This window comes from Zootoca vivipara, chromosome 8, assembly GCF_965207765.1.
Source record: "Zootoca vivipara chromosome 8, rZooViv2.hap1.1, whole genome shotgun sequence".
Classification (NCBI taxonomy): domain Eukaryota; kingdom Metazoa; phylum Chordata; class Lepidosauria; order Squamata; family Lacertidae; genus Zootoca; species Zootoca vivipara.
In genome coordinates, this window is record NC_142591.1 from 40,880,750 (window position 1) to 40,892,758 (window position 12,009).

At 41.5% G+C, this 12,009-nt stretch overlaps 1 protein-coding gene across 1 annotated transcript in view; it reads left to right on the top strand.

The window, feature by feature from the left end:
* Window positions 1-12,009, top strand: part of LAMA1 (laminin subunit alpha 1) — a 90,859-nt gene that overhangs the window by 21,064 nt on the left and 57,786 nt on the right. Inside the window, exons 4-9 of the mRNA XM_035125215.3 lie at window positions 1,023-1,265; window positions 3,575-3,754; window positions 6,030-6,119; window positions 8,909-9,026; window positions 10,046-10,224; window positions 11,185-11,290. Coding sequence (XP_034981106.3) covers window positions 1,023-1,265; window positions 3,575-3,754; window positions 6,030-6,119; window positions 8,909-9,026; window positions 10,046-10,224; window positions 11,185-11,290 — 916 coding nt within the window. The remainder of the gene's footprint in view (window positions 1-1,022; window positions 1,266-3,574; window positions 3,755-6,029; window positions 6,120-8,908; window positions 9,027-10,045; window positions 10,225-11,184; window positions 11,291-12,009) is intronic.

Here is a 12,009-nt window from a genome sequence, read left to right on the forward strand (position 1 = left end):
GGAATTTCCCTTCCTCCCTTCCCCACACCCCATCTGATCTGCAGGATATCCACCCCACTGGAATAAATTTTGGGGGTGCATAGGGACAGCAGGGGAGAGGAGAGGAATGGTAAGTCCTGTTTGCAGAAGCGGAAGTCTGATGCACAGGCAGGATGCCACAATAGGGATATCACTCTAAATGAGTACTTGGATGATTCCTTATTTATTACAGTGACTTCTGCTGGAAAAACAATAATTATGATAATACTCACAATTTGTATTCAAACAAGACCTATAGTTGTCCTAAATCCATATGAATCACTTCTTTGATAAGGACAGGTTGCAGCTGGAAACAAGTTCCAGCACCTACAGAGTATTTCTGGGGATCTCATTAGATCTTGTGGTTGAAGTTTGGTTCAGAACTGGTTTTTCTAGTAATTACACGAAGCTCTCTCTCCTACAGTGCTTGGAGGAAATTTTTGTGATTTGAGGGATGAAGCTGAATGTTGCTAATGCCCATAGTGCATTTTTAAAAATATCTAAATCTTCATAATATTTTGGGTCATCAGGATTCTTGTTTCTATACATTCAGCCAGAAGGAAACATTTTAGCATTCTTTCCTGAGGCTAATAGAAACCAACAGCGGATTCTTTAGGGACCATTTATTGTGCAACTTTTTGTATTATGTTATGTATTATGTTATGCTTTGTATGTGCACGTCCTGTTTTAATATCCATGACATGCCTTGTCCTAATGTATGAACTTCTGAAATTATAGAAATTTGAACTTTGTGAACTCTTGTGTAAAGCCCAAATAGGAAATAGCATTTGAAGTTGGGGTTGTATTTATTTTATTTTATCAACTGTAGGCTATGGAAATTGAGCTAAAAGCAATTTCCATCGCAAACAAGAGCATTAAAATTTTGAGAAATAATTATAGATATTGTTAGATATTTGAAACCTGGGTTTTGAGCTATTCTGAAAAACTATATTTTCATAGGTTAGTACTAAGTCTTGCATTTCCCCCCCCTACATTTCTTGCAGGTCTTTCAAGTTGCCTATGTGATCATCAAAGCTGCTAATGCTCCCCGGCCTGGAAACTGGATTTTGGAACGTTCTCTGGATGGGACTGAATTCAAGCCATGGCAGTACTATGCAGTTAGTGATACTGAGTGCCTAGTAAGATACAACATAACACCAAGGCTTGGGCCTCCTACATATAAGAGAGATGATGAAGTTATCTGCACTTCTTATTATTCTAAGCTAGTCCCACTTGAACATGGAGAGGTAGGTTTTCTTTTTGTTTGTTCAGATGCCTATTATCCTTGGACATGGGGGTAGTAAAACCACTCTGCTCTTATGTTTAGTTTGATAGTAACAGGCTTCTTCAGATACTGGTCTTCTCTCCCCTCTATCAAGATTTATTCAGCATTATTAGCAGCTGCAGCAGGTTTTGTTTCTGAAGATCAGAGTCTCTCCCATTTTTTTAAAAAAATACTTTTTACTTATTGTGGGAAAGCTTGCTTACATCTGAGCAGGCTCATTGTTGATCTCACTCCAGGAAGAGAGGTGAAGCAGCTTCTGTACAGGAAGCTCACTCTTATCTTTGATGTTGCAGTTTATAAAAACTTTGCACCTCTTAACACATCTACAGTGGTGAATTGCTGAGAGTTCCTGGTTATCTTGTGTAAACTTAGGCTCTGGTTTTTTTAAAATGCTTTTTCTTAAGGATCACCTGATACTCGATCATAAAATTAAAAATGCTATCTAAATTGCTCTGTGTAGCTTGAGCTCTAAAGGAGGCCTTGGCATTGTTTCAAAGAGAGAGCCTAATTAAAAGAGCTAAGAGCATTGTGCAGGTCAACAGTTGATTGCTCTTTCTTTAAAGCAAACTCTGTTCCTAGTGGCTCTGTACTATAGATCAGAGAGCCAGGCCAGGGACATCAGAAAATGAGGCTCTAAAATCTGTGAACAGTTCACTGTGAATGTCTGTCTTTATGCATTGAACTTATAAAAATTGCTGCTAAGAGAAGAATTCCAAATTCTTTCTTAGACTGAAAGCTGTCAGAGTTCTGAATGTGTTTGGGACTAAAATGCTATCAATGTTATCTTTTTAATATGTTACTTAAACACTTTAGGCTAAATGTGCATATACAGTCATACCTCATGTTACGGATGCTTCAGGTTACATGGTTTCGGGTTGCGTACCGTGGGAAACCCAAAAGTACCGGAATGGGTTACTTCCGGGTTTTGCTGCTCACGCATGCGCAGAAGTGCTAAATCACACTTTGTGCATGCGCAGAAGCACCAAATTGCACCGGCGCCTGCGCAGACACGGCACTTCAGGATGCGAACACTGTGGGTTGCGGACGTGCCTCCATCACAGATTACGTCCACAACCCGAGGTTCCACTGTAGAAGCCAGTACGTCATGTGATATTTAATGGGATGTGTAAAACAACATTTGTAGAAGAAGCATAATCTGACATTAATTTGGGTACTTTAGTTCAGATTCCAGGATGTTTAGGTTAGCCCTTGTCTCCTGATCTGGAGTGGGTGAAATCTGTTGATTGAAGCCTAAGTGTGTATTCAACTAAGGTTTGTTCAGAATAGATCTGTGGAAATTAACTAATGATTAAGTTAAGTCAGTTAATTTTTGTCAGTCTTCTCTGAGTAAAACTTAGTTGAAAATCACCCTAAGATTGCTGAGTTTTTTATTTTATTTATTTATTATTTAGTTTTATTCATTCTAAATAAACTTACTAAGGAGTAAATTGCATTTATTTTAGTAGTAAATTACAAGTCAACATGTTTGAGTTCTTAGAACATTTCACAGGAGATGCTAACCAGTTTTCTGAAGGGTTATAGCCTAAGTAGAAAACAGTCACAAAATATATTTTTATTGTATAGTGAAAATAAAATAGAAACAAGTTTAATTCATATATAACCTGAGGTGACTGCATTAGATTCCAAAGATCTGGGGTGACCAAGGGCTGCCCCACTATGTTGTGCTTGAGAATACATTGAATGCTGTGGGGCAGCTTTTGTTCTTCCTGTGTATCTTTTTATTCCCTAGATTTTCTTTCTCTAGCAGCTAGAGGAAGAGCTAGGCTAGCTCTTCTAGTTGGGTATATAACGCATTGCATGGGAATCAAAACTAGCATTGAAGCATTGGTATGAAAGTTCATAAAATGCTGAGGGCAAGTACATTCCTGCTTCCCCAGTGTGTGTTTCATTCTGCATCCTTATGCCAGTGTTTTAGCTACAGGCCTGCTTTCCTTTGCCCTCGTCCTGCAGAAGCCCATTCAAAAATGCACTCTCAGCATTTAATCTGTGGACTGGAAAGCGATTTCTGTGATATGTGGGTTATAAAGCAATTCAACAACCTTAATGAGGACAGCAGTGAGCAGGGACAGCACAACGGTGTATTGAGCCCGGCAACTACTTTACAGACATGCCCAGCTTGTATTGTGGTGTTGTGGCAGAGGCAGCAGTGGGATGGGTGCAGAGGTTGATTTTAAACTTTCACCCAGAAGGTATTCTGAAATGTTGACGTGTTATTTACAGGCTTATACAGAAACCATTATTTCTTTTTAGATCCATACATCATTGATCAATGGTAGACCTAGTGCTGATGACCCTTCACCGACATTATTGGAGTTTACTTCTGCACGGTACATCCGGCTTCGATTACAACGTATAAGAAACCTTAATGCAGACCTCATGACCCTTAGCCACCATGATCCTAAAGACCTTGATCCTATTGTTACCAGAAGGGTAAGATGCTTTCTTCTGGGTTTTAACCAACCATATGAATTGGTTATGTGTTATATCTGGGTGATACTCAACATCTAGTTCTACTCAAAGTAAATTGGTAAATGTACTTAAGTGGGTCTGTTCCAAATATGTCTTGATGAAAGATTGAAACCCATTGTGGGACTTAAGTCACATGCTAATTTGATAAAGCAGCATTCTCTCATAGGCACTGTGCTGTTTGAATGCATTCCATAGTGTGGCAGGTTCAGATGAAGCCCCTCATGTGTTAAAAGCATGAATGAGGGCGCCTTGGGGGTCATGTAGGCTAGTCACATCCACCCTCCACATTTGCCAGTTATTTGTCCACCGGCAGTAAGAAGATGCCCAATGAGTGTAAAATTCATCCATGCGATGGGGATTTCTGGGGCATGAACCTGGTTTATTATACAGGGTTAGTCCTTTAAAAGAGGCCCCGTGGATACAGAGTACACATGTTCCACGGGGCCTCTTTTAAAAGACTCACCCTGTACTCGTTAGTTAAGCAGTGTTAAACCAGAGTTCCCCATTTCATATGTAATGGGGAATTGCATTAAAACAAATCAGGATCTCTACGATGAAAGCGGTGTCCAAGTGGAAGAGGAGTGTGCAGCACTAGTGATCATTTCTGGCTTCATGATCCATGGCTTGTGAAGCCGGAGATGTATGTCCAGAGTCAAGTACTTAGAGGTGTGAAGGCTGGGAGAGGGAACCCAGAAACATTGGGGATGGCGAGGAGTGGAAACATGCAGCCCCCACATTCTTACAGTTCTTTTCCTATTTGGTTCCTAAAAACTGAAAAACCAAGCACAACACAATTCCCCCCCCAATTTATTTTCTGTTCCCCCCATCACAACTCCAAGAATACCCTTCTTGTTTAATACCTTTTATATGGTACTTGTCTGTATGCTAAAGAAAGATTGCATGATACAGTTTAAACAATACCTAGTTGTAGATATTATTATTAGTAGTACATGAGAACTATTACCGTATTTGACGCTATAACCAATGCAATATATAAGTTCAACAGAAGCTTGACAGATGACATAAATCTACATTTGAACGCATGTTTTGCCTCATTGAGGGAATCAAGGCATGTCAGTATTACATTTGCTAAGCAATTCTCCCTAATTATTAGTTTAACTTAGCTCTTTTGAAAAAAGCTAAAATGAATTTTGCCTGTTCTCGGAAAAAGCCTCTGGACCAAATTGATCTCATTAGCATTCTCACAGATGAGTGAGTTTTTCAAAAACCTTCTTTGGTTGTTACATCAGTATACCTGAAGCCAAAATTAGTTCTGAGTTGAATGAGTAATTTATGCTTCAAATGATTTACATTTGTGCAGAGTTTTACTTTACTTGTAGTAGATTATGGCATATAGCATAATTGTGGGGCTGCGAGAAAATTAGTAAATTAATTATGGGGCTGTATTCACGAAGAGTTGAAAAAAATGTTTAAAGCTTCTATAGAAAAGAAGCCAGAGGCGTACCTATCGGGTAAGGAAAGTATATTCCACGTTATATCTTATATGCGATGGCCGCAGCCAGACTAGTACTTGGGAAAAATTGGAAAGGAAACCATCCCCACTAAAGAGAATTGGATGAATAAATTATGTGATTGAATAGAATAGGCAAAGTTAACAGCACCATAAGATACCAAACAAATCAGAAATTAAGAACGGAATGGCAATGCTTTGAGGACTACATGAAAACACACTGTTCTAAGGATAACATGTTGATATGCATAGGCTAAGTATGTAAAGCCGAAATAGATGAAATTAATATCAGGAATATTAAGGATAATATATAAAAGAAGCAATGTTAATAAGAAAATATAAAGGATGTTGAGTATTGGTGGAGGGAAGTCACATGGGGGTAATAGTAATTTGCTTTATTTTGTATGTAGGGTGGAAAGTTATAATGGTGTTTGATGTTGTATTCTTTCTTTCTTTAAGCCCCTTTATTTTCGTATTTGAATAATAAATAAATAAATAAATTTGTAATGCTGGCAAAAAGAGAAAACCTGATCCATGACTCAGAGTGATCAATGCTATTGTGCTGCTGCTGCTGCTCTTTGTGTGTGGATGAGGGAGAGGGAGAGAAAGAAATACCTGTTCATTTACGTTTCCATGAATAAGTCCTGACCAGTATAAACTTCACCTAAACTGAAAGATTATTTTCTTTTAAATAGAACTTCGACACGTCTTGTTTCAAATACTAAAAGTAAACTGATTTTATAAATCAAACTTTGCTTTATTTAGTACTACTATTCAATAAAGGACATCTCTGTTGGAGGGATGTGCATTTGCTATGGCCATGCTCGAAGCTGTCCTTTGGATCAAGTCACAAAGGTATGTTTGTTTGCTTGTGTCACCCGCTCTGCAAACTTGTATCTGTCTCAAGCAAAACAGATTTCTGAATACCGCTAAAACGTTGCAGAAACCAGTTTTTAAATGTTACAGAAATATGTCTTAGTTGATTACTTGGTTGCTCATTATTTAGTGAAATTATAAATGCCTGGGTCGTCTGCCCTCACTTCGAGCCTTTTCAGCCATACTTGAAAGATGTGTATTAGTATAGCATCACTGCATAGGCTTTTGAAGCAGTGCAGTCTATGTTACACTGACTGCTCAAGGAAGGCTTACAGGATTATTAAAACTATACTTCCAGTGGATCCTTTTAGGATTGCATAGGAATATAGAAATAAAGAAACTATGTTTCAGGATGTGCACACCTTATCAAAACTTGTTATTTTGCAAGTCTTCCTTGCTCATTCTTTCAGCTATTTCCATATACAGTGGTACCTCTACTTACAAATAACTCTACTTACGAATGTTTCTACCGTACTTACGAACAGAGCTCCGTCCGCCATCTTGGATGCGGTTTAGATAGGATTTTTTCTACTTACGAATTTTTAGATAGGATTGCTTCTACTTACGATTTTTTTCTCCCAATGCATTCCTATGGGATTCGACTTACAAATTTTTTCGACTTACATATGTGCGTTTGGAACGCATTAAGTTCGTAAGTAGAGGTACCACTGTACACACTTGAGCACATTCATTCACACACAGCTAACCTTTAATATACAAGTGTTTTTGTATGTGTGCATGTGTGCGCACGCCAATACGATCAGCAGGAGGAATGTTGCAAACACTACAGCTTCATATGGTCCTGTACAAACTTGAATAACTTCTCACCCACCAAAACGTCTTAGAGGTTTTTCTCTACCTCCACATATACTTCAGTTACGATCATGGCTGTGTGCACGGCAGCAGAGTTATCATATTCCATTTCAGCTTCCCTCTAGGGGCAGGTATTGGTTTCATTGCTAAACTGCTGTTGCCATCAAGACATTTATCTTAATGCTCCATTGAAACCTACCACATTGTAGCTTCAGCCCATCACATCTAGTTGTTCCCTTTGGGGCAGCAGCAGCAGAGAACAAGTCTGTCCTATGTGACAGCACTTCGTGTACTTGAAGAGTTCATCTCTTTAGCAACTTGCTCATCCAGAAGCAATAGTTCTACATTTCCCATATAAAATACTTCCTTCTCACAGAATTTCAAGTACAGTGGTGTTGTTGCTTTTAACAGTAAGTGCACTCTAGCAGGCACACATACTCTGCCTTGTTTTATCAAATATGTGAGGAATCCCTCTAAGGTGGTGACATAGGGCATTGGTCTCCTTTCCCCTCATGATTTTCTGTAAGCTAAACAGTCATTTATCTCAGGTGATCTCCCACCAAGTATTCAAAGCCCCAGGATGCCTTACTGGGAAGCAGGACACATCTGACAAACTGACAGTGGCTCTCATTGGCCAGAGAAAGCCAGGAGCTCTTTAAAAGCTGAACTTTCATTGGACTTTTCTGCCTCCCAGGCGGCTGGCATAGCAAATAGGCATTCCCCCCTTTCTCCTAACCTTCCGGCCCATCTAGCAAGAGCAGCAGGGCTGTGGATGCAGTGATGACTGTGCTACTTCATTAAGCCCTACTGCTGCTGGTCAAGGGTTTGGATTGCCCCTTAAACAAACAAGTCATAAGGGAAGGGGAGAGTCAGAGGCATGCTCCCTAAACTGCTGACAATGCAGAAATCCATACTTAAATCTTGCAGGGCCTTGTGAATGTTTGCCAGTTATCCAGGGCCATCTTAACCATATCTGGCGCTCTGGTGCCAAGATCCCTCCGGTGCCCCCCGTGAGTGAGGCGGGCAGGAGGCAGCCCCAGGCTCACGCTCCCAGCGCGCCTCCGGAGAGCGGCCTGAAGCCACTCAAAAACGGAGAGGCACGGGGGAGGAGGGCCCAGGCTCCCACTCCCCACGCGCCTCCAGAGCTTCGCGCAGGGAGTGGGAGCCTGGGGCTGTGTCCTCCGCGCCTCTCAGTTTTTGAGCGGCTCCAAGCCGCTCTCCGGAGGCGCACTGGGAGCGCGAGCCTGGGGCCGCCTTGCCACACTTCCCAGCTGTTCAGAGGAGGCAGCTCCAGGCTCCCGATCCCCGCACGAAGCTCTGGAGGCATGCGGGGAGCACGAGCCTGGGCCACCGCGCTGCACCTCTCAGCTGTTCAGGCGGCCCCAGGCCAGCGCTCCCCGCGTGCTTCTGGAGAGCGGCCTGAAGCCGCTCAACAGCTGACAGAGGTGCGGCAGAGGTGGCCCCAGGCTCGCGCTCCCCGCGTGCCTCCAGAGAGCTGCCTGAAACCGCTCAACGGCAGAGGCGCACGGAGGCAGACACCAGCATTCGGCACTCCTTCCGCGCCCCTGATGGCCAGGCGCTCTGGCGCCATGCGCCACCCAGCCCAGGCCTAGGGACGGCCCTGCAGTCATCCACCAGCAACTCCTACTAATATCTTTCAATTTTAAGATAACTTACCCCTCTCTCTATCCCCTTCCCTACTCTTTCCTTTTACCACTTTTTACACTGTTTGTCAGCTGTCTCCCTGAGCTACATTGCTTCCTACAGATTGAATGGGTTTCTGATTATCTTCCAAGACAGATTTTTATACCATGGCAAGAAGGTCCTATACAAACTTGTAGGCTACACTAAATGTTTAAAAGCTAGTTCAGGTGTTTTAAGATCTCAGGTAAAGAGGCATTTTTGTTTCCAAGGAATTAGGTAATAGAGCTGTGTTATAATTTGTTTTTATTTAGAAGCTTCAGTGCCAGTGTGAGCACAATACTTGCGGTGAGAGCTGTAATGAGTGTTGCCCTGGCTACCACCAGGCCCCGTGGAGACCAGGAACCATTTCTGCTGGCAACAAATGTGAGAGTACGTAGTACAAAAATGATGCTTCTCTATATACTTGCCTTAACATTGGCTAGGCATTCCCTAATATGCACACACAACTAGATGCATGATGGGTGCCTTGTTTTCTGATGTGACAGCAGTGGCATATATTGGTTCCTCTTCACATATGGGAAAGTCTGTGCCTTTGAACTATGTAAGCTGTTAGTAATGGTTTCATTAGATGCTTGCTTTAATGTGTACGTGTACAATAGGAATAGGACACCTTAGGACTGGAAGCTGAATGTGGACTTCAGGTCTCTTTATCTGGCCCTCAGGGCTCTTATTTGGGCCATGATACTCATCACAGCTAGCCCTGTGCTCATCATCCTTACTGCCCTGTGCTCTGCATCCCCACTAGTGTTTTTTTTTTCCTGGCTGCAAAGCATCCTTGAACTCTGCATGCTTGGCTAGAAGATGAACAACTGTGTATACCTGACTGCACCCACTACTGGTATGTGGCCCTTAGAAGGTTGCTCATGAATAAATGTGGCCCTCTGGCTGAAAAAGCTTCCTTACCCTTACTGTACAGCTTTAACTTTAGCAAGAATTGCCTGACAATTTAATGTTCCAAAATATACTCCGAACTACATTTAGTAATCAGATGCTCCCATTCTAGTACTTCATTTTGAAGAACTCTACAGGACTTCTTGTGCTTTAAAATGTAGAGTCACAAGAAAATTAGTAGTTTTATTTATGCTTTACTTTTTCAAAAATGAAAGGAGTTTAGAAAGCCAGGATGAAGAAGCCAGAATACTATTAATAATTATGTACTTTGATAAATGGTGAAACTTTTGGATCAGTGTGAACTGCATAACAGTTTTTAAAAAGGGCCACTTCTGTGTATATTAGCTGCTACATGCACAGTAAGAATACTGTAGTATTGCTATATTAGTACAGTAAGTTTTCAGATCTCCACTCCTACTGTTTATATGTTTAGCTATATGTTTATATGTGTGGTTTTTTTTAAAAAAAGGAAAGTGAATTTCTTTCTTTATTTTTAGGATGCAACTGTCATAACAAAGCAGAAGATTGTTATTATGATCAGAGTGTGGCAGATCAGAAAAGAAGTTTAAACATTCACGGCCAGTTCAAAGGTGGAGGAGTGTGTATAAACTGCACTCAACACACCACTGGAATAAACTGTGAGATGTGTACTGACGGTTACTATAGGCCACATAAAGTAAGAGGATTTTATGAACATATGTTCTGTCGCTTTGAGCTGTGGTAAAAAACAGCACTTATTTCTTTCAGACTTATTTCTTTCATTTCTGGTTGATTTTTGCAATGCCATGTGATTTTAAAAAGCCATATCTAAGGGAAGGTTATTAGCAGAAAAATGGCAGAGTATACTGAGGTTGTATCCCTGCAAGCCCTATAAAATATTTTGTTGTGATTCTTAATATGTTGCTGTGGCTATTGGTCATATTATATAAACTCATAACAGTTGTCAAGGAGTCATCAGCAGTGGCAAGTGACAGGCAGCAGTGGTCCGCAGGGCCATTTATCTGACTTCCCATCACCAGCTTCAGTGCAGCTTACTAGGAGAGAGGCAATGTGGTGGAAAGGTTGGTGCAATGCAAGCACCAGTGGAGCCAATCCACTGTGCCCACTAGTACATTTGCACCACTGATCTCACTGCTGCTTTGCTGCTCCTTCTCTCCCTTCTGGCAAGCTGAAGTGCTGTCAGTGATGGGAAGACATGCAATTGCCCCCTCTCCTCTGGCTGGCTTCCCTCTTGAATCCCTTCAGCTGGTGTGAGCAAATTAGTACAAGCTGTACAGACCCTTTTGGCAACTTCTGTTGCCCTCCAGAAATTTTGGACGGCAACTGCCAATAGCTCCAGGCAGGTTCGGGAAGGCTACCTTAGGGTCTATGACATTTCAAAAACTTCTGGATTGCTTTCCAACAAACGTTGCTTTTCCAAAACATCCCACAGCTATGATGGGCAGTTTGAATGCTACGCCATTCATACCTATAGCTCCTTGTTTTCAGTTTCAAGGACTAAATTAATCACAATATCCTGTTGCGTACTACTATGTGCGTTGTCATGCCATATCATCGTTATCCTCAGACAGCAATAATTATGCATGCTCACCAACATCTTATTATTAATGTGAACAAAAATATTAACTTCTTTTAGGTATCTCCCTTTGACGATAACCCTTGCTTTTCCTGTGAATGTGATATATTTGGGTCCCTTGGTTTTGACTGTGTTAAGGATGATGATCATGCTGACCCACAACACAGTAAGTGACTGGAAAATACATTTCATCTAAAAACTAGTCCAACTAATATTTTTTGTAACTTGGGTTTGTATGTGAGGAAACACTGGCAATAAGGACCAGTTCAAACACACTTAGATTTTTGCTTGGATTGTAGTTACATGCATTTAGAGTGGGGTTTATTAGCAATTACAGCTGGGGATTTGGCAAATCCCATAGGATATGCAGGGAATGATTGGTGGTGGATTTTTATTTTTTTAAAAAAGGAACCTGTTATGACATGAGACAAGTGTGAGGTAGGATGAAGGCCAGGACTGAGGAAATTGAGCCCAGGAATTAAGGCTTGATGCCACTAACTGCTAACTGAAGATTTGTGCATTGCTTCTGCTAGTGCAAGGCAAGGCACTCAATTTTCACCAGTTCTCCCTACCAATTGCAGTGCTCTATGACATATCCTGTCTTGCACTAGAAGGCCCTGCAGACCCGAAAAGTTCTTTGGGAGCACAGGGTTGGAGAGATCAGGGGAAAAAAACAGCTTCCCTGCCTTGAGGGAGCTCTTCCAGTAGCACAAAGCATAACTGGAACAACCCTTAATACTTAGGCCAGTATTAGGTAGTGTCCCAGAAAGGCTTGCCCATGGCTCACTTCTATCGCAGAAAAAGGTTGCTGAGTTTAAACTTTTCCCAGACTTCTTGCACTTGCTGGTAGTGTAGGACACTGCATAAGGCTTCTGTCACCATAGC